The sequence below is a fragment of the Sycon ciliatum genome, chromosome 1 (assembly GCF_964019385.1).
Source record: "Sycon ciliatum chromosome 1, ocSycCili1.1, whole genome shotgun sequence".
Lineage (NCBI taxonomy): Eukaryota > Metazoa > Porifera > Calcarea > Leucosolenida > Sycettidae > Sycon > Sycon ciliatum.
In genome coordinates, this window is record NC_088643.1 from 92266768 (window position 1) to 92289034 (window position 22267).

A 22267-nucleotide genomic window follows, 5' to 3' on the forward strand; every position below is an offset into this window, starting at 1 on the left:
TGGAACATCGCGTACCGCGCCGTCGACGCGCTGTATGTACGAACTTACTTCTAGTTCTGTCCTTGTGCCCCGCGGTCCGCACGGGTGCGCCGCCGCTAACGAGAACTGTAGTGTTGTGCAGTGTACATGGTGTAGCTCTAGCTAGCGCTACGCCTCCGGAACGGAACTAGCACAGTGCATGCAGTACAACTACAAGCTAGGCTAGGCTTTGCTTTCGTGATCGGGAACGAGGGAAGAGAAGAAGCGCTCCGCTTTTCTAGATTTGATGCTGTTTCTGCGCTTGAACAGCAGCGCATAATATTTTCAGTCATTCTCCTGTTCCAAAATTGGGGGGATTGGCAGTCACAATGGCGTTGCACGTACCGAAATCTGGATTTTCTTCCATGCTGAAGGATGGAGCGAAGGTATCGTTGGTCTCTTGTCCCTTGGTCTCTCATCCTGGTATAGTTTGGACTGCATCTGCAACTTGAATTTATTTGTATATTTTTCATTGGGATAGCACATGTCTGGTTTGAATGAGGCTACGTTCAGAAACATTTCAGCATGCAACGAGCTAACTACCGTAATACGTAGCTCTTATGGACCAACTGGTAAGAGAGATTTTAACATCAATCTATTTATTCAATACTGCTCGATTGAACTTATTCTTACTTGAAGTGCAATTTCTCAGTACTGAATTTACTCAGCAACCAATAGTTAATTAGTAAGACTATCATTAACTACCTGTCTACGCATGTATTCTGTCGATTTCACAATTTTCATCTGAATGTATATGAAAAGAAGAAAGAATATTGGTGGGGACATAATCACACGTTTAAGTACTCCCCACAACAGTCATAATATTTGTTTATACATGTATATGACAAACACTGGTGCTGGTATCCTGTGGGGATATTATCTATTATCCTCTGTCCACAGCCCTCCCTAGAGCATGTAGTTCCAGTTCACTTTTACACTTGACACGTGTGTCGACTGAATCAAACTTATATAATTATATCAGTGGTGCTGTTTTAACCGTTTAGTAATGTACAGTGGTCCCTCTATAATCCGGCACCATTTGTGCCACGAAAATCTGCTGGATTAGGGAGGGTGCTGGATTAACAAATCTGATTTACTGCTGCAATGTGCATGAAGAGGACATTTTGGCTACTGAAAATTGTGCTGGTTTATCGAGGGTGCTGGATTATAAAGTGCCGGATTAGAGAGGGACGACTGTATAAGCTTGTCAGAGAAATACGCTACGCAAGGGTCGTCATCTGATGTGACCTACCCTTGTTACTGTACAGGAACGGTCAAATCCATGAGGTTATGTTTGATGGATTTAGTTGCAACCCAAGATCTGCTGTGGGAAGTTTAAAAAAGAGATTCTTGGTGTTTAGCTAGATTCTGCTCTTCATGACAGATACTACAGTTCAAGGATTTGGTGTACAGTCAGACCTCGCATAACCGCACACATCCGTTTTCCACAAAAATGCCCGGATAGGCGAGGGAACCGGATAATCGAACACACAAACTGAATGTATGCTTGCCATATGCTGTAAATCGGTAACCACCGTTTTTCTTCCGGATGGTCAGGTATCCGGATAAAAGAGGACCGGACAAGCGAGGTCTGACTGTACTTGCTTCACATGTGGAAAGGAAGATGTTCTGCTCTACATTTCCGCCAGTAAATCGCATCGATTTTATTGGGAATCTCCTGTTCCAAATGTGGCAGTTTCTGAAGTTCTCCTGGCTGATCAGGACGTGTGCACATTTTCTTTGCGGATGCCACGATATAAAGAACATCTATCTCTGTGTAGAATTCTGGACCCAAAACACATGAAGCCACAGACTCGAGCTCAGACACTTGTTCTTTCCATTATCTCTCTGTTTCACGAGCAGAATCTCCCTGTTGTCATTTGCTAACGTAGAGTGTTTGCTCTTCCATTCTCTGTACATAGGCATGAACAAGATGGTAGTCAACCACCTTGGCAAGGTGTTTGTCTCCAGTGATGCACAAACAATTGTGCGAGAGCTTGAGGTGAGTACGATTACTAGAGAACCTGTAAATGGCTGCTGACCTTCAGAAGAATGCTTGTACAGTAAAATCGGTAATGGCGACCACTCGGATATGGCGACCACTTTTCCTTGTCACAGCCGCAGTCACATTCAAAACAGCTCGGATAAGGCGACCACTCGCTCAACGCGACCGACGACCACCCACCCGGGACCGCGTTGCACACTGCTACGTGTACAGCATTGCACTCACTATGCACCACACATGGTAGATTTTTTCAGAGAGAAAAGCTTCTTGTATGTGCAAAATTCAAAACCGATGTTGCACAATCATGTACACATGGATGTCAAAGCTAAAAAAACACTTGGTACATGTAGACCACATAAGCGCAAAAAGTATAGATGTACGTGTACATGTACGTGGTGCATGCACAACACTTGACAGGTCTAAGACTAAGGCCCCTAGGGACCCAGGCACATGACTCGTGCATAGGTGTGTCCAGTGTGGTACACTGATCGAAATATATATCACATGTATGTTGTGAATATCGTCATGTGGCCCACTGAACCTGGATAAGAAGACCACCTGGCCAAGGTGACCACATGTTCTCGTCCCTTGAGTGGTACGTTAGACAGGTCTCGCTGTATATGCCATTGCATGCCATTTAATGCTGATAATGAACTGATGGATGTCATGCCATACACGCATCCTATTTGTCTGCGTGGTTGCGTTGTGCAGCATTCTCATTCTTTGTTTGGGGTGCAGGAAGGGTCTGTAGTATCCAACATTGCATTGTTGGTGCACTTGGCCTTAGGGACTCTAGGACTGTGTCTCATACATTCAGACCGCGGATAATGCATTATGTGACCTGCATTGACAAATGTGGTTGTCGTTGCAATTAAATCATACGGTAATGGAATATCGGTGTCTAACTGTTGTCTCCGTCCAGGTTCAACATCCAGCTGCTAAGATGCTCGTTATGGCATCTGACATGATGGAGCAGGAGGTGGGATGATCTTTCACCTGTTTTCTTTGAATTTTAGCTCTGGTCAATATCATCTGCTTGTGTTAGTTCTGACATTATACAACAGTGAATAGATGGATGATCCATGTGACTGATTGACTGTGCACTTGCTGATCTTTTTTTTTAGTTCATGCGCTGTGTGTTTCCGTTCAGCATAGCAAATTCTGTGTTGTGTTGTTATTTCTGTTTTTTCTTTCAGTGCGGTGATGGTACCAACTTTGTCCTGATCCTTGCTGGCATGCTGTTGGGTGGTGCAGAGGACCTGTTGAGAATGGTATGATGTTACTTACATTCGGTCATAGTCATCACCAGTTATGTATTTGTCATGTGTACCTTGTGTAACCTGTGACTGATTCCTATGTTGATATAGATAAGGCTTAACGCTTAGATCACTAAAGGTAACAGCTTGCCAATAGTTCTCTCCTGATATTCTTTTCTTCTCGATGTGCGGTATGGATTCTAGATATGAATAATATTTTATTTTGTCCCTTCACAAACGTGCTAATTCGCTATGTTCTTCTTTTAAGTGCGGTGGTGTTAGTCTACATACATGTATATTAAGTATTTTGTTCCATCGCAATGATCAAGAACTTCAGATATAGCACATGGGGATTTAGACCTGTTCTTGTTTTTTATGTGTAGGGTCTCTCTGTTCCTGAAGTTGCTGAGGGCTATGAAATGGCTGCTGCCAAGGTGCAGGAGATTCTTCCAGGTATGTGTCAATTGTTATATTACGCTGTATCCATGTGATGGCTCTTGCAGGTGGAATACGATTTGTGTGTGTGTGTGTGTTCTGGAGACAGTATTGTATGTTGTCTGAAGTGAGTTTTTAATGGGGGGGGGGGGGGGTTGTGCGCACTTAGCCTGCAAACCAAGAGTACATAACCCCCCAGAGTGTGCAACTCCACTATGGGTGCTGTCCTGACAGAAGTTGACGTCATTTTTATGATGCAATGCACACTGTACACGGATTATCAGACGTATCCGGAACCTGTGGTTGACCGAAGCCGATCGATCCTGTACAAATTATTGCAAAGAAAAACGTGTGATGCGTTGACACCCGTACACATATTGTAAATCACTGGTGCAAGGAGCATTGCGTCATAAATAATGACGTCAACTTGAAATTCTGTCGGGACAGCAGGGTATGTGGGAGTTGCACACTCTGGGGGGTTATGTACTCTTGCTGCAAACTTATCGACTTCTAATTCTATTATTTTGTTGCTATTGTTGAAATTAACTACACGTGTAGCTTCTTTTCATTTGACTCTACCTCCCTTCAACGCTGTATCCTGTTTTGAAAAGAAGCGTGTTGTGCCTTTGATACGAGGAGGACTAGGGCTCTGTGTTGTCTTTCTTTTCTTTTGCTAAGGTCTTGTGTGCTCAAAACTTGAGAGCCTAACTGATGTTGAGCAAGTTGCCAAGGCAATCAAGACATCTGTTGCCAGCATGCAGGTAAGAACTGAGTGATTTGTTTGGTGGATTGATTGTCTGTACATGTACTCTTGGCGGTGTATGTATTTTTGAAATTTGAGGATTGTATCCAAGGAGAATATATTACGTTTTGCCTTTGTTGTTTAAGATTTACACTTCTTTGTACTGTGCCTTGCTTCTACAGTATGGCTATGAGGGTTTCTTGAGCAAGCTTATTGGCGAGGCATGTGGTGAGTACTCCATACAACTATCAGCAGCATAGTTCCTTTTCCCTGTTTAGCTATTTTTCTTGCATCTGCACTAGGGGTGAAAGTTGGCATTGAGATCCCGAGTTCGAGTACTCTGATTTTCTCCGATCGAATATTCGAGTATTCGAGTATTCTTCATCTCCTAAAAATTGCACACCGAGGGCCTTAAAATCACATGATACAACCCTGATTGAACCGAGTGGCAGTCATTTTTCTCTGGTATATTGGTTGCTGGGTCATTTGGGCTCTCTCTACTCGTGAGCAAATGTTCACCACACAGTCTGCACAATGTGCACATCAATATCTGCCGACTGCTGCTCTGAAACTGCAGATTTCTGTGGTAAATGCATGTACCACGTATGAACGAGTACTCTGATTTATTCCGAGTACGATTATTTCTGAAAAAACCTAGCGAGTACTCGAGTATTCGGTATAATTGTTTCACCCCTAATCTGCACCAATGCACGCGTTAAACTAATGCGAGGGAAACTTCTATTCTTCTAGGCTAGACACCTCTCGACTTCTGCTGTTAGAGTAATATGGAAGATTCCGCTGCAGTATAGTGCCAGGTTTGTCCTTGCCGCCTGTAGTCTGCTTCTGCTATTGGTTGATTAACGCACTCTCCACATACAGGCATGCACCCGGCTCAGAACACATTGTTTTCTGGTTGGCATATCAGGGATATTGGGCGGAGCAGCTGGCGTGCATGAGAAAGACAGGTCGGCCTGCTCTGCGCAGGAGCTGTGACCCGGTGCACACATAGTGTGTGTGTGAGAGAGAGACAGACAGGTCGGCCTGCTCTGCGCAGGAGCTGTGACCTGGAGCACACAGAGTGTGAACGAGAGACGGTCGGCCTGCCGTGGGCAGGAGCTGCGACCGGTAGTGATTGAAATGAGCCAGCTGCGGAGATAGACTGCCCTCACCCGATATAAGTATATTGACAAGAGTTGTACTGACACTGTTATTGAGGAAATTATGGTGACAGTGACGGAGAGATAGTGATCCCCAGTCGAATGGGGTTGGGAGGGAAGGGGAAATTGACACTGACGGACAAACCAGTGAACAGTCAAGTCGTCAGAAAGCAAAAGTGACAAAGGAGTCTCTCTTTTCTCCTTCTCTCTCTCTAAAGCAAGATTTGGAATGCATGCGTGGGAGAGTGGCGCGCGCTGCGCATGCGCATGTATAGCAATGACATCATAATCAGATGCATGATCATCAGACTAAGTATGAGTGGTAGATGTTCCACGTTCGTTAACAGGGCTTAGCGCACACGCTAAACCACCATTAACGCACTCTCCACATACAGGCATGCACCCGGCTCAGAACACATTGTTTTCTGGTTGGCATATCAGGGATATTGGGCGGAGCAGCTGGCGTGCATGAGAAAGACAGGTCGGCCTGCTCTGCGCAGGAGCTGTGACCCGGTGCACACATAGTGTGTGTGAGAGAGAGACAGACAGGTCGGCCTGCTCTGCGCAGGAGCTGTGCCCTGGAGCACACAGAGTGTGAACGAGAGACGGTCGGCCTGCCGTGGGCAGGAGCTGCGACCGGTAGTGATTGAAATGAGCCAGCTGCGGAGATAGACTGCCCGTTCCCAATATCCCCAATATGGCATGAGAGTAATAATGAAATACGACTGGTGTATTGTGCTGTACTGACAGCAGCAGCAATGTAAAGCTAAAGCTAAGCAGTTCAGGCATGATGTGGTCACTGACCCGCAGCTACCATTGATGACTTTGAACTGCAGCTAATTGACGTGACACTCGCAGGGTGTCAGCTGTAGCAGCCCGGATGTAGCGGTGGACCGCATCACTGCGCCATCTACCCATGATACGGATGATGTGTTCGGGGACACCTGCCATGGCCGCTGATGTTGCGGCGCCAATCCGGAAAGAGTGACTGGCATATGCACTCGGGTCCGTGACCCCACAGAGTGGCAGCAGGTTGCGCAGTTCAGAGGACACTGCATTTCTTGTAAGCGGCTGGCCATTAGCATAAGTGAACAGATGGTCGCCGCCGGGGCGAAACGCCAGGTAGTTTGCCATGGCCTGCACTGGGCAGATCAGTGCGTCCGTGCTGGCTCCAACCAATACTGTGTGGCCCGTGCTGTCGGGGTCCGTCTTAGATGAGCGCACGTTTACCGATAACGACCGCTGGTCAGTACTGATCGTCACATCGCCTCAGGCCAGCAGTCAGTTCTCCACAACGGAAGAACCCATGAAACGCCAAGGAAAAAGCTGCCCTCAGCATGGCCTTGTCGTGAGGGTGCCGCATGCGTGGAACGGCAACATGCCGGCAGATCTCCCTGAGAAGTGGAGTGGTTATCGGCAGACGATGACGCTGTGTCGATGACGACCTGTCGATGCCCCGCAGGACCCTAGCGAGGAGAGTTGTTGGGCCCGACGGGTAAGCAAAGCCAAGTTCCACATGAAGGTTGCGGATTGCCGACATGTAGACACGGACAGATCGAGGCTGAAGAGTCCTGAACAACTCGGCAGCAAAATAGCACAAAGTAAAGTCGTCGCCCGGCAATGGGTTGCAGGCATGCACTTGGCAAAACTGGAAGTAGCGGGTCTCGGCGGTAGAATACGTCCGGCGGGAGGATGGTGCTATTGCCAGTGCTGCTAGCTGTAGCACGGAGTCTGTCAACGGAGAGTTGGCAAGACTGGCTGATCTGGCTCGGCTGCTGCTTCCGGGGCCTGGTGCCTGAATACCTGCAGCAAATTGCGAGACAATGCATCGGCGACAGTGTTAGTGACACCAGGAATGTGGACAGCTGACACCAAGAAGTCATGCTCAATACACAGCAGATACAATGCCCGGATAAGTGTCATGACTGGCGGTGAACGGCAGGTACCGGAGCGTATACAGTCCACCACGGCCTTGTTGTCACACTGAAACTGAATGCGTCGCCTGCTCCACTCCGAACCCCAGGTCGCGCAGGCAACTATGATAGCATACATTTCTTTGAACTCAATGTTCTCGTTCTCGTTCTGGGCTGTCCACTCTCCTCTCAGCCACCGGCCGTTGTAGAAGGCACCATAACCGTGAGTGCCGCTGGCATCAGTCTGTAGTTGCATGTCGGGGGCTGGCGTCCACTCATCCACCAGGAAGAATGACTTCCCATTCCATATGGTCAGGGCCTCTGCCCACCACAACAGGTCTGCCATTGCCGATGCCGAAATGCGTAGCCATTGGTGCAATGGTGTTGATCGAGTTGCTCTGTCCAGGTCGTACAGGCGTCTCAGGAATGTGCGACCAGCTGGTACAGCTCTGGACGCGAACGAGAGTTTGCCCAATACGGAGGCGAGGTCGCGTTTCTGAACCCGGCCGGATTGGACGAGGGCCGACACGGTGGTAGATAGCTTAGTCAGCTTTGAGGGTGGAAGGCGGATCTCCAGAGCCATTGTGTCCAGCTCTAAGCCCAGGAAGGTGAGAACCGTAGAGGGGCCGTCAACCTTCTCAGGTGCAACTGGGACCTGTAAATATGCAAACAGGTCGAGCAGTAGTGACTTCTGGTGCTGGGCAAGAGGAAGACTGGGAGGCGATACATTCAGGAAGTCATCCAGATAATGAATGAGATGGGGAAGGCGGCATGTGTCCTCCAGAACCCAATGAAGGGCAGATGCAAACTTGTCAAATATGTACGGAGCTGACCGAAGGCCGAACGGGAGGACTTTTTCGAAATAGTAACGACCATCCCAAGAGATACCCAACAAGTGCCAGTCAGAGGGGGCAACAGGTCATAATCGGAAGGCGTTTCGAATGTCCACTTTGGTCAGGTAGCAACCACGGCCGAACTTCATGATATAGGAGATAGCCGAATCGACAGTGTCATACTCCAAGCTGAATGACTCCCGGGAAATACCATCATTGACACTGCGGCCAGTGGGGGAGGATAGGTCATGGATGAGGCGAAATTTGCCATTGGATTTTGGGATCAGGCCCAAACCCGAGGTTTGAAACAGCTGATATGGCGGCTCAGCAAACGGACCAGCTGTTTCCCCAGCATCGCAACAAGACTGTAGGTACAGGGTGACAAATTGTTTATTGCAGAGACTAGACGGATGATTGACAGATTGAATGCATGATGCCAGAGGAGTGGTGTGACCAATCGAGAAGCCGTTAAACATGCCAGCACATACATAATCACGAAACAGGGCATCAGGGTGAGCAGCTAGCAGTGCAGTTAGCCGAGGCACGTTGACTGGAGTGACGACGTCACTGGGAAGACTGAGAGGCCGCTCGGGTGCAAGTCTTCTTTGGGTGTTTGCCGCGGCATGACAGACAGACATGGGCCCGTATGCAGGACGGGTATGTGCAGGCGCCGTTGTTGTAATTCCGGCAGATCTGGCGGCCATCGTGACGAGGAGCTGGGCTGGTGGCTGACTGGCTCCCGCCTGCGTGCTGCGCAAGAGGGAGCCCTCCACGAAAGGGGCAATGCGGGGCTGGAGATGGGTGCACGAGAGAACAACGCGAGCAGATAGGGCGCCCGCGGCTCGTGAAGCAGGACTGCCAGAGGTTAGGGTCCAGTTGCCGCCAGGAATACAGGTGCGGCATGGCAGCAAGACCAGCACGGAAACGACGGTCATAGGTCAGCCACGCGTCGGTCAGATAATTGTTGTTGGCCTCGATGATGTTGGCTTGGTACGCCAGCAAATCTGGAGCTTGGTCCGGCGACGCATCGACCAGGACTCTGGTGAACAAGGTGAAGGCCTCTAACCACGTCGCCAAGTCATGGACTCGGCGCTTGGAGGGCTGGGGAGTGGACGAGCTCTGCACCAGCTCAACGGACCTGCCGTTCACCAACGACAACTGCAGGACATCACTACTGCCGGACATGGCTTCAGGCAACAAGTCCCCAAATTCGACAAACTCACCTCGTGTGATACGTTCCCGTAGCCGTGGAGGGATGACGGGGAGTCCTGGAGAGCCGGCTGCGCAAGCCAAGTGCATCGGGGAAGGCTGCCCCAGCGGGAGAGGAGCTGATGCTGGTGCTGGTGCTGGTGCGGCAATGGGCGAGGTGGTAGGGGCGACGACGTTGGATTCCAAGCGCTCCACGCGCTCCAGGAGGGGCTGGATAACACCAGTCAGGTCGCTCAAGGTGAGAGGAGCTGGTTGTGACGGCGCAGGAGAAGTCACCTGGTCCGCATTGGCTGAAATGTGCCCATGAGCGTGGATCACACGGGACCTCGCTCTCCGATGGTCTTGAGAATTCGCAGAATTCACAGCCCGCTGCGGATACGGGTATAGAGCTGGGGGACCGTCAGCGTCAGTGCCAGCAGCGCTTGCACCCCGTGAGGTGCTCCGTGTTCTTGGCATGTCCGTTGAAAATGTAGGAAATTGACACTGACGGACAAACCAGTGAACAGTCAAGTCGTCAGAAAGCAAAAGTGACAAAGGAGTCTCTCTTTTCTCCTTCTCTCTCTCTAAAGCAAGATTTGGAATGCATGCGTGGGAGAGTGGCGCGCGCTGCGCATGCGCATGTATAGCAATGACATCATAATCAGATGCATGATCATCAGACTAAGTATGAGTGGTAGATGTTCCACGTTCGTTAACAGGGCTTAGCGCACACGCTAAACCACCAATAATCAGACCTAGTAGCTGTTTGACTGCACGAATGACTGTATATTGTTGTCTTTTGGTGCGTGTGAGACCGGATCATAGCTTGTTGTCTGTCATTGGTCGTAGTAGATAGACATATTAGGGAGGTTCTGCTCTACTTTTTGGAAACGCGACGCAAAGAATCACGCGAACTTTCTTCACGTTCCCGTAACGTAAAGAAATGCTGTTCTGCTCTACGTTTCACCTAGAGAAGTCACGTGGAATGTGTACTGGGAATTTCCCCTTCCATATTTGGCAGTTTTCTGCATGCAGTTGATCGATATCCAGCAAGTCCGTACGCATTTTCTCTGCGTGTGCCACAACGTGGAGAACCTCATCTCAGCGTAGAAATCTGGAACCAAAACACGCGAAGCCGTAGACTCTAACCCAGACACCTGCTCTCTACGTGATTTCTCTACGTTTCACGTATAGCAGAACCTCTCTAATTATAGTTGCCCTATTCTTTTCAAATTCTGGGGACTTGTAATGTTGTCTCTAGAAGTCGTTCTATGAATTAATGTTGCTATTTTGCCCAGACTTCTAATGTTTGAACCTCATTGTGAAGAAGTGGTTGGTGCGACTTCAGCGATAGTAGGGGAAGAGTATGTTGCTCCCTACATGGGAGCTCGCGGTTTTCCTGCCGACTTGAATTCTCTCTTGACTGACTCACGACTGCCATCCAGAGCACACGAGAAGTCCATCGAACCGTCCACTCGGCAAACCTGCAAGAAAACACCACACCCTGCTCAATACACAGTGTTTCGGGGAATTCACCCCTCATCAGTTGAGCTTGAGTAGGCTGAGGAAGATTGTGCCTGAAGAGCACCACTTATATAGTGCTCTTCAGGCACAAACATCACCAGGGATACAAACTTACAGAGACGCTCAGTTTCCAGCGCGACAAGCACATTATCATTACTACGTACCTACGGATATGGGGACCCCCTAGAATTACTGCAGGCCCGGACGCTTGATTTTCTTTTCTTTCTTTTTTTCTTTTCAGTGTCAGTGTTGTCAGAGAAGAGAGGATTCAGTGTGGACAACATCCGTGTCTGCAAGATCCCGGTATGTTGCTTATAGGGTGTTAGTGATGTGTTGCTTCTCCTTTTCTCATCTTTCCTGTGTCAGAGAATGGTGTTTTGGTGTCGAAATAAGGTTTTCCATGCAGAGGTCATGTGACTGAACATGTTGGAAGTTGGAACTATTGCAAAGTGGGAAACTATTGTGAGAGATTGTTTTTTTTTCGCTAGATTCACGACCAACGCACATTTGCAAATTCAAACGAAAACTGGTATTTGCATTGATTGTGAACACTGCGTTATCCAAGTAGAAAACGGTTCAGATGGTTACTGCAAATCTAAACCAGCTTTGTTCACCGGCTTCGACTTCGATGAAACTGTAGCAAGCCTCAAAACGTTTCCTGGCTACATGATCCAACTGTAGATATAAAATCGCGAAAGTTTCTCGTGGAACACCCGTGCCATTCTTGAAAACGCCAAAAAAGTACATAGAGCTTTACACTAGACATACCTTGATCGTTGTGGTTTCGAGGTCGTATTTTGTCGTTGTGGGCTCTGAAGTTAGCGATTTTTTCCTCGGTACTGCAAGTTTCCAGCCAGGTTCACAGACTCCTCCTGTGTTACCTGTCCTTTATACTTATACTTGCTACAGTGATCAAGCAACTTGTTTGACTTGCAGTGTGTGATGATGTCATGCTGTGAGATAGGTGTTGCTTACAATTTACAGTCACAGTGGTCTGGGTTATGCCAGTTTTATACTTGGAAGCAAATGACAGATGCATTTTCGTTGTGTTTTCATTTGATATCTGCTTGAAATAACAATCTTATTGTTTGGGGATGAATCAATGTTGTTTTGTTATAAATTCCGGATTCGTTGTTTGCAGGGAAGTGGTGTGCTTCAGTCCAAGGTCATCCGCGGTATGGTCTTCAAGCGCGAAGTAGAAGGTATGGTTTGCAGTGTGAGGCCTGCAGCTCTTGTCTGCCTTGTAGCACAGTGATTCTTTGGAAATCTGTGTCCTGCACGTGAACAACTAGGCCAGGATCTTCTGTAGAATTCTCTGCTAGATTGTGGCTGTTACGGTGGCTGTGTGTGTGTGCATGTACGTGCATGTACGTGCATGCTTCCTGTTGTTACAAGATGGTATAACTATGCTCCCAACATGAAGGCTGATGATGTATGCATGTTGGTTTGCAAATTGGTGCACATGTACACATTGTACAGGTGATGTCACTCGGGTGGAAAATGCCAGAATTGTGTGCTTCAACTGTGCATTCGACTTCATGCAGACAGAGACCAAGGTCAGTGTTTTGCCACCCTGCATATGATTGATGGATTTCACTGACAGATGCGTTAAGCCCATGGATCCTTCCATGAGTGACATGCGAACTGTAACTATTGTTGTTATTATATGATGAGGACTTGAATGACATATTTTCAATATCTATTTTGTAGTCTTTCATGAGGTCAAGTGTGGTTTTGTCTTTATTTCTCCTTATTCTGGTTTTGCTACCTTTGTTGTCTGTTTTTCATTTGTAACAATCAATCCCTTTCCTTAGTTTGTTTTCTGCTTAGTGAAGTAATGTCGTTGACGGGAGATATGCATAGTGTAGGGTGTCATGATTTGTTGGTAACTTTCTGCTTTGATGTATTTGACTTACTAGGGCACTGTGCTCATCAAGACAGCCAAGGAATTGCTCAGCTTCAGCCAGGGAGAAGAAGATCTGCTTGAAGCAGTAAGTTGTCGTGCCCGTTATAGGATGTTCTGATTTGTTTTCGTTCGGGTGTGGTTGTGTGTGTGTGTGGCTGGCTGGCTGGCTGGCTGCTGTGACTGCTTTGCAGATGTGTTTGTTGTCATTGCAAGTTTCCAGCCAGGTTCACAGATACCTCCTGTGTTACCTGTCCTTTATACTTACACTTGCTACAGTGATCAAGCAACTTGTTTGACTTGCAGTGTGTGATGATGTCATGCTGTGAGATAGGTGTTGCTTACATTTCTTGACAAGAATGCTTATACGTTTGGTTTTTAATACCGGCTGCTGCACAAGTTTAGTGAGGATTGAGTAGTCGGTGATGGACAAGAACCTTTGGAAAATGCATGTCTTGCTTTTCTGATATCTCTGCCCACTCTGGGCAGAACTACATCCAGCTGCAATTATGAGATCTATAGTAGTCTGATGGTGGTGTCAAACCTACTTGTTTCTCACTGTGTTCTCTTCTATAGCAAATTAAGGCACTGGTTGATCTCGGAGTCAATGTTGTTGTGTCACAAGGCAAGCCAGGTGACATGGCCATGCATTTCGCTAACAAGCACGGTCTGATGGTTGCCAGGTAAGCAGGTGCTGACATGTGCAAGGAATGGTCTTTCCACCCTCGGTGTTTCTTTCACTTTTTTTCGTTTTTGTTTACCTCTGCTCACACATAGATAGCTTTTCAATTTCTGTGCTGCTGGTGCCACCACACTGTGTTGCTCTTCTTGTTCTGTTGCTGTGCTTACAGAGTCATGTCAAAGTTCGATTTGCGCCGCCTTTGCAGCAGTATCAATGCAACTGCCCTCCCAACAATGGTGAGTTTGATGTTATGCTGAGTTCACTAAGGATGAAACGGAACTGATTAAGAATGGATTGATTTGGTCGCTGTTCTAATTGTGTCTTTGGTGTTTAGTAAGTGGTGCCAACTGGGTGGTCATTCTGCAAGTTTCCAGCCAGGTTCACAGATACCTCCTGTGTTACCTGTCCTTTATCCTTACACTTGCTACAGTGATCGAGCAACTTGTTTGACTTGCAGGGTGTGATCATGTCAGGCTGTGAGATAGGTGTTGCCTACATTTCTGTACCGCATCTTTGTTAAAATCTGATGAATAGGACTGGTCGATGTCTTTTCTGTTTCTTGTCTTTGATATGGCTTTCTTATTTGGTGTCTTTGTCTTCAGACTGTCCCAACCAAGGAGGAACTAGGATCTTGCGATCTTGTACATGTCACAGAAATTGGCGACACCTCCCTTACTGTCTTCCAGCAGAGTAAGTGGTCAACACCCTAGAATCTTGTTTAGTGGTATGACTCGTCTAGAGGCATGACTCATCTCGTCTTGCCGCGGGAACATCTCTGTCTGAAGTGTCATTATCTTCTTTTAGACTGTGGGTCTTCACAGTCGTGACTATCGTACATTATTTTGGGTGTCAAGAGTAAACAAGACTGATTTGGCTCCCCTTTGCTTTTGCTTTTGAATCCCTCTATCGGCTGTGTGCTCGTTCAGACCGCCAGGAGAACGCCATTGCAACCGTCGTTGTGCGTGGGTCTACCAGCAACCTGATGGACGACATGGAGCGCGCTATTGATGACGGTGTCAACACATTCAAGACTCTGACAAGGGTGCGTAGTGTTAGTGTTTTCTCTTCAGGTTTCGCAACTGTCGCTTCTTTGACCTGCCTTACCACCGTTGTTGCTGGCCTTTATGTCAACTTGATCTGACACCGTGTCGGTGTGTCTTTGTGTTGGCTGCATTGCTGCTTTTTCTGTGGCAGGACCCTCGTTTCGTTCCCGGAGCAGGTGCCACCGAAGTTGAGCTCGCATTGCAGCTTGCATCATACTCGAGGGTGAGACCTGCATGTGTGTGTCTTATATTACATGAGCTCTCCACTGTGGAGCTGTTGAAACTACATGTACTAAAAGTGTTCGGATCTTGTACAGGGTCCTCAAGTGAACCAACCATAATGTATCAGGTGAACTGTCCTCCTCTAGTAGGATTGAGTTCATGTAGACGTCTGAATAGCATATACCCCACATACATGTACATATGTGTCCATGTTCTTGAATTTCGGGTCTAACTCCAACATCAGCGCCAGTAGCTCCGAATGATTGATCTTATTCCTTTTCCTGTGTTTCCTCGGCTTGTATGTTTCTTGTTTTCAGACTATTCCTGGAGTGCAACAGTACGCCATCAAGAAGTTCGCTGATGTGTTGGAGACTTTCCCGCGTACTTTGGCAGACAATGCTGGTGTCAAGGTATACTAGCTTGTTGCTATGCATTGGTGTGTGTGTGTGGCTGGCTGGCTGGCTGCTGCTGCGGCTGAGACTGGCTCCTTTGCATATGTGTTTGTTGTCGTTGCAAGTTTCCAGCCAGGTTCACAGACTCCTCCTGTGTTACCTGTCCTTTATACTTACACTTGCTACAGTGATCAAGCAACTTGTTTGACTTGCAGTGTGTGATGATGTCATGCTGTGAGATAGGTGTTGCTTACATTTCTTGACAAGAATGCTTGTACGTTTGGTTGTTAATCTCGGCTTCTGCACAAGTTTGGTGAGGATTGAGTAGTCGGTGATGGGCAAGCACCTTAGTTGGAAAATGCATGTCTTTCTTTTCTCATGTCTCTGCACAATCTGGGCAGACCTACATCCAGCTGCAGTTATGAGATCTTTAATGGTCTGATGGTGGTGTCAAACCTACTTGTTTCTCACTGTGTTCTGTTCTTTAGCAAATTCTATAGAAAGAACCCAGCTGAAACAGGTGGCATATATCTCTGAAAACGTAGTTAATGCCAATGTACATGTACTTGACAATTGCTCTGACGAAAACATTCTTTTGAGCGTGTAGCATGATTTTTTTGATGTATTGCTCGGGTCATGTGAATGTGATGTCAACTTTGTGTAACTTTTGTAACAGGCAAATGCCGCTATCTCCAAGTTGTATGCTGCACATCAAGAGGGTAACAAAAACGCCGGAATTGATATTGAGGTAAGGTCGTTGCCACACCAACTGTTCCGTGTTGCTGAAAGTGCCTGTGCTGAATGGAGAGATCGGTCACGCAATGAGGAAACGGATCATGAGATCTTCTCCAGAAATACGTGACTTTTATACGAGTTCACCTTGAACTACAAACTGTCTATATCATACCGAAATGTGGGAAATACGTTATTTGCAGCCTTTGAAAACATCTGAATGCACTCAGCGCTTTCAAAACGGTTGGCAGGTGAAAATGCCTTAGAGCCTATAACTCAGTCATTTCCTGTGAACACACTGGGTTTTTTTCAGAATATCTGAATCGCCTCGGTTTATCTATTTGTACCAGTAATATGCCACACTCATATCAAATGCATAGTTTTTCTTACGGACTACAGAGCGTCGCTGGTTTGCTCCCTTCCATCCCTCCTTAGTCCTAGTCACGTTGTATCACTCTGTATTGTGTGCTTGTTTGATGTGTGTGTGTGTGTGTGTGTTTCTTCTGGGGTTTTTTTCACTGTCTCACAATTTGTGTGTATGTATGTGTGCTGTTGTCTTCCTACTCTCCCAGAGTGAAACCGCTGCACATGTTGACGCTTTCGAGGCTGGAATTCTCGACCTCCTAACAAACAGATCATGGGCCGTGAAGCTGGCTACTAATGCTGCTGCGACTGTTCTCCGCGTTGATCAGGTCAGTGGCAAGGACTGATGCACATAATATTATAAATTTACAATGACCTTCGTTGCTTATCTCTGTGAAACGCGACAACTCACCTGATGCTGGACAATCACCAGAAATTGTCGTATGTACTGTATAAGAATATATTTTTGTTTGTTCGTTCAACGGCGCGGGTTCTGACCATAGCGGCTGTGCATACTGTGCATACTGCATGTAGTACAGTCGGTGCCGAACAGAGATAAATGCTAAAGAAAAGGCGAATTTGAGGCTTTGAACGGAAGTTTCTTTTACAGTTTGTTCCTAGGAACATCCTTCTGAATTATGTAACTATTGCAAAGTGGGAAACTATGTTGCTTGATGGGTGTCAAGAGTATGCAACATCAGGCAATGACCAGTATCCAGAATGTGCAGCTAGACAGTGTTGAGGAAAGTGTGATTTAATGTTTGTGTCATTTTCGACGTCATGGCACGATAAAAGATTGTATTGATGCATTGCTACAGTAATGGCAGCATCAGTAACTCATCAAAATGACGTAAACGGCAAATTCCGCTGTCCAAGACTCGTATACAAAGTACTATTTGGACACTCTTCATGTACTCTCGCCAGTGTGGACCTACAATGGCAGAGCTCCACATCACGTCACACACAAAAAAAATCCGCACACATCGCTACAGTGTGTGCTTTGCATGGTAGCTGCAGCCCGTACACAACCTTGCTTAGGGTACAACTCTGGTGGTTACTTTGCACTGTTATCCAGTAGAACCAAGAGTGTGCAACAAGCTAATGTAGTGTTATTTTTATGATAGCTGTCTTTTGCAGTCATGTGGCTCACTGATGCCATCATGTGTAGCCAGAGCTCAAACGTGCAAAGGCCATGTATAGCAGCTACTGTTGTCAAAGCAGAACAGCGGAATGTAGATCCATGCAGCCATTCATCCCGAACTTGATCAACATGACAAGCGCAAATGTTGTCTTGTTTTTTTCTGAGTTTTCTCTGCATTTGCATGTGTTTTCGTCTTGCAGATCATCATGGCGAAGAAGGCTGGTGGCCCCAAGCCTCCCAAGCAAGGTCCAATGGATGCGGATGACTGATCAAATTTTTTATCTTCTAGTTGTGCAACAAAAAAATCTAACATACTGTACATATGTTTCATACATTTCATATTCCTATAAAACACATAGAATTCAATGTCAAATTCTCCCTCCCAACTTTTCTTGCAGTTTGAAGTGTACGTGATCTCCTGGCTAACAGCTGGTTGTAGTGAATTATGCATGTCCGGAGAGGGATGGCCTTCCTTATGCAGTATTTTCAACCGTTTGTTGGGTCTTATGTTGTTTTTGTGGAAAATGGGTTCGTTATTTCACATCATAGTAACCCTGTGAAGAAACGGTTGTTGCGACTTTGGCGATACTGTGATCATGGTAACCCTGTTGAAAGTTGAAACACTAGTTGGGAACAAACTTTCATTAGATCCTCTTGCCTGATGAAAGTTTATGTTGGTATACAGTAGAGTTGCGCAGCACGCCCAAGAACGCGGTTTCCAAGAGGTCAGCCTGGGGCGTTCTTATTTTTGAGCAACTGTTTCTTGGCTGCATTCATATCACGTCCTTAGAAACAATTCGCACTACAGATCGTTCTTCGGCATGCGACTCCACTGGTTGTGTACTCTTGGTTACATCAAGAGTCCACAGCCGCCCCCCCCCCCCCCCCCCCCGTGTGTGCAACTCCACTATGGGTGACGACAAGAGTACATAACCCCTCAGGGGTTATGAACTCTTGGTGCCGAGCAGGGAGTCGTAAAATACCGTATTTTACGACTCCCTGGTGCCGAGTTCTGTCCCGACAGAATTTTCTACATGTAGTGAAGTTGACATCATTTTTATGATGCAACACGCACTGTACACGCATTATCAAACGTATCCGGAACCTGTAAATGTTGTGGACAAAGTCCCATTTGATACTGGTGCAAGGAGTATTGCTGATTTTTAAAATGACGTCAACTCTACTTGAAATTCGGGGGACAGCAGGGTATGCGGGTGTTGTGTCAGTCTTGGCGGGGGTATGCACTTTTGGTTACATCAACCGCACACATCTGTTTTCCACAAAAACATCCGGATAGGCGAGGTAACCGGATAACTGAACACACATACTGTATATGCATGTGGCATGTCAAAAGCAGTGACATCATACATTACATACATGCAGACAGGCCTGCAGGTCCTATGCAGTACAACTAGCATGCCCAGTATGTAAAACAAGCGAGAAAAATGACAAGTGCATGCAACTGAGTGCTGTCCGCACACATCCAACAGGTCAAGGACCTCATTTGCTTGTACAACTCCTTGATACTAGCTTCTGCAAGCGCTAGCCAGCCACATGCAACCGGATACGACGAAGCATTTTGTACACATTTTAACCAGTTTGTACACAAAATCATGCACCGGTATGCGGATCGCGAGGTCCGGTTATGTTGTATGCATAACATATGCTGCACATCGGTAACCAGCGATTTTCTTCCGGATGGCGAGGGATACGGATAAACGAGGTCTGACTGTAATACTGCAATGCTGCACGGCAAATATTAACTCAATTACTTACAGTAGAGTCGCGCGCTGAAGAACGTAGAGCCCAAGAATGTCCAGCCTGAAATTCTAAGAACGCCACAGCCTAAAGCTAAGAACGGCGGTGTTGGTTTTCTGGCAGCTTGAGGGATACATTATGATCTGTCCCTTTGGGAAAACGCGGCCAAGAATTCAAAATTCCGTGGGGAAGAGGGGGGTTTTCTGCGGCAGTTTCTGCGGTAAAATCAAAAATCTGCGGCACTTTCTGCAAGTTTTTCACCCTCCTCGTAGAAGATATGACAACTAGTCGCATGAATGAGCACTTTTCATACTATCCTTTGCAGTCACAAACCGAATGAGAGTGAAGAATCTTGGAGAGACCTACACTGGCAAGAGAAATGTCACATGTTAATGATGTTATATGTGCTCAAACAGATCGCAAAGTAGTTTTTCTGCTGCTTTCTGAGTAGTAATTTTAGTAATTTACCCAAAAAATTCAGATTCCGCGGGCAAAAGTGTGGATTCCGTGATTTCCGCGGATGATGGCAACTTCTGCGAAATTTGCCACAGCCGCGGAATCGCGTTTTTCCAAGAGGACAGTATGATCCAGTGCGGATTGTTTCTAAGAACGTGCTATAAGAACACAGCCAGCTTGCTGAGAAATAAGAACGTCCCAACCCCTATAAAAAAAAAAGGCTAACCCCTTGGAAACAACGTTCTTGGGCGCGCGACTCTACTGTATTAGACTGACTTTTCAGCATTCGTAGGAACACCACTACCCTGAAAATATACTACAGTAGTATATTTGCCATGCACCATCACAGTCTCATAGCAAAATGACTTGCATACATGTAGTCAGATTCCTTTGAGCAGTGCTCTACCTGTACATACTATGCACCTATAGTACATGTACATGCTTCTCAAGTTAATCTACTCTTTAGCAAAATACCGGGTATTCTATCACTCTCTGATTCACACCCTTTGACTTTTACCAGTGTTGACGAACTTGAGGTCTTGAGGATCTCCCTACAGCGTGGACACAGTATCCATGTGAGTATGAAGTGAGGGGCCTGAATTCGTGTCATACAGCACCTTGGAGAGATCTCTCATCGAATTCACACCATGGAAGGGGTTTGTGCTTTGGCGCTACAAAACTTATAGTAACAGTATTCTCAAACACACAAGGCCAACTACAGGCCAATAGCACATACGGAGCTAAATGATGCTCATAGTTTATCAGCGGCAAGACGTGCATCCAACTTTCCACAGCATGGCAATAGCAGCCAGCCAAAAATGGCGAACTACTGACCGAGACTTTCAACTTGCTCCGTGTCATTGATGTCGATCTTCTCAATCTTACGGCCAAAATGCTTCTCAATTTCCATTAGGGTATTGAAGGAACGACGACCATCCACCAGGTTGATAGCCAGGCCAGACTTGCCAAATCGGCCTGTTCGACCAATCCGATGTAAGTATGTCTCGAAGTCAGGCTTGTGTTGGTTGGCGACGTCGACAGGCACATCATAGTTGACAACCACCGTCACCTGGTCCACGTCGATACCACGAGCGCATACATTTGTCGTGACGAGTAGCTTCTCTTTGCCAGAGCGGAACCTGTCCAGGATTGCCATGCGCTGCTCCACAGCAAGTTCACCAGTAAGGACGGCAACGGCATGGCCATCTTCCGACATCTTCTTTGCAAGCCAGGATGCTGACTTGCGAGTCTGGCAAAAGATCATAGCTTGACCGACACTAACTAGACCGTAGATGCTACTGAGTGACTCATACTTCTCTTGCTCGTTGCGACACATTACGTAGACTTGCCGGATGTTGTCCAAACTCTCTTCTTGTCGTTTCAGTTTGATGATAACAGGATTCTTAACCATGTGCTCTGCAAACTGCATCACTGGCTGGTCATATGTGGCGGAGAAGAGCAGCATTTGAGCGTGTGGACTGAGCTTCTTTCGTATTCTCATCGACTGGTCTTGGTGTCCCTGCATGGAAATCATCACGTCGGCCTCGTCAAGGACAAAGATATTGAGTTTTGTGGCATCAAACGCACGCTTCTTGAATATCCAGTCGAGAACCGTACCCGGGGTGCCGATGACGATCTGCTCTGTTACTGGCGGCTGCGGATGACGACCTCTGATCGCATAAGTGACACCAATGTTGGTGCAGAATTTGGCCATCTGCGTACAGACTTCACCGATTTGAAGAGCCAACTCCAGTGTCGGGGCTAGTGCCAACGCCTGTGGGTGCCTCTTAGTCTCATCAACACGACTGATCATTGACAAGACAAATGCAGCAGTCTTCCCAGTTCCGGACTGAGACTGGGCAATCATATTCTGTGGAGGATCAGCCAACAGAAGAGGGAGGGCAGTCTCCTGAATCTTCGATGGTCGGTTAAAACCCATGCCGTAAACACCCTGCAAAACCTCCTTCCGTAAATGCAGATCTTCAAATGATCTCACAGAGTATAGTGGATTGGATGGGTCAGCACGTTGAACTTCGATGGGCTGTGTATTAGGAACAAGCTTTTCACGTAGTAGCTTGTTCAATAATGAGGTTTCAGCAGCAGATGGAGTTTCTTCTTTGCTTTTATCATCTTCTGTTGTTGACGCAGCAGCGCCTTCGGGTGCTGATGACTTATCCTGAGCGACCGCTGCTACGGTGGTGGCTCCAATAGCTGTTGCCACAGCATGACTCTGGTCTTGCGTGGAGGCTGGAGACGGGGCAGATAATCCAAGGCCAGCAACTTTAGCACTCAAGATTTTCTCTTGAGCATCTGCGGCATCACCCCAGTCGCCCATGGCATAAACCCTAAGCTTGAACAAGTTTCTTTTTGATCTTCTTCTTGCATCAACAGAGAAAGAGACAATCACACATTTACGGTGGAAATTCACCAAAGACAGTTTCAACAAACTGAAAGAAGAGATTTGAAAATGAAAAAAAGCAATGCATGCCTTTTGTCAGTTTTTG

At 46.9% G+C, this 22267-nt stretch overlaps 2 protein-coding genes across 2 annotated transcripts; one reads left to right on the top strand and one right to left on the bottom strand.

Moving 5' to 3' along the window:
* The first annotated feature begins 247 nt into the window (after positions 1 to 247).
* Positions 248 to 18152, top strand: LOC135806500 (T-complex protein 1 subunit theta-like). The gene is made up of 21 exons (XM_065320689.1): positions 248 to 404; positions 500 to 590; positions 1941 to 2020; positions 2946 to 3002; positions 3220 to 3294; positions 3663 to 3732; positions 4393 to 4475; positions 4639 to 4684; positions 11313 to 11374; positions 12213 to 12273; positions 12551 to 12627; positions 12991 to 13062; positions 13551 to 13657; positions 13826 to 13892; positions 14259 to 14346; positions 14583 to 14698; positions 14851 to 14922; positions 15239 to 15331; positions 15990 to 16061; positions 16618 to 16737; positions 17750 to 18152. The coding sequence occupies exons 1-21, from the start codon at positions 348 to 350 to the stop codon at positions 17816 to 17818; spliced, it is 1635 nt and encodes a 544-aa protein (XP_065176761.1). The 5' UTR covers positions 248 to 347; the 3' UTR covers positions 17819 to 18152.
* A 1973-nt stretch (positions 18153 to 20125) lies between these two features.
* Positions 20126 to 22239, bottom strand: LOC135806502 (ATP-dependent RNA helicase DDX19A-like). Its single transcript, XM_065320691.1, has one exon. It carries the CDS (start codon positions 22096 to 22098, stop codon positions 20590 to 20592), a length of 1509 nt encoding a protein of 502 aa, XP_065176763.1. The 5' UTR covers positions 22099 to 22239; the 3' UTR covers positions 20126 to 20589.
* Between the last annotated feature and the right edge of the window lie 28 nt (positions 22240 to 22267).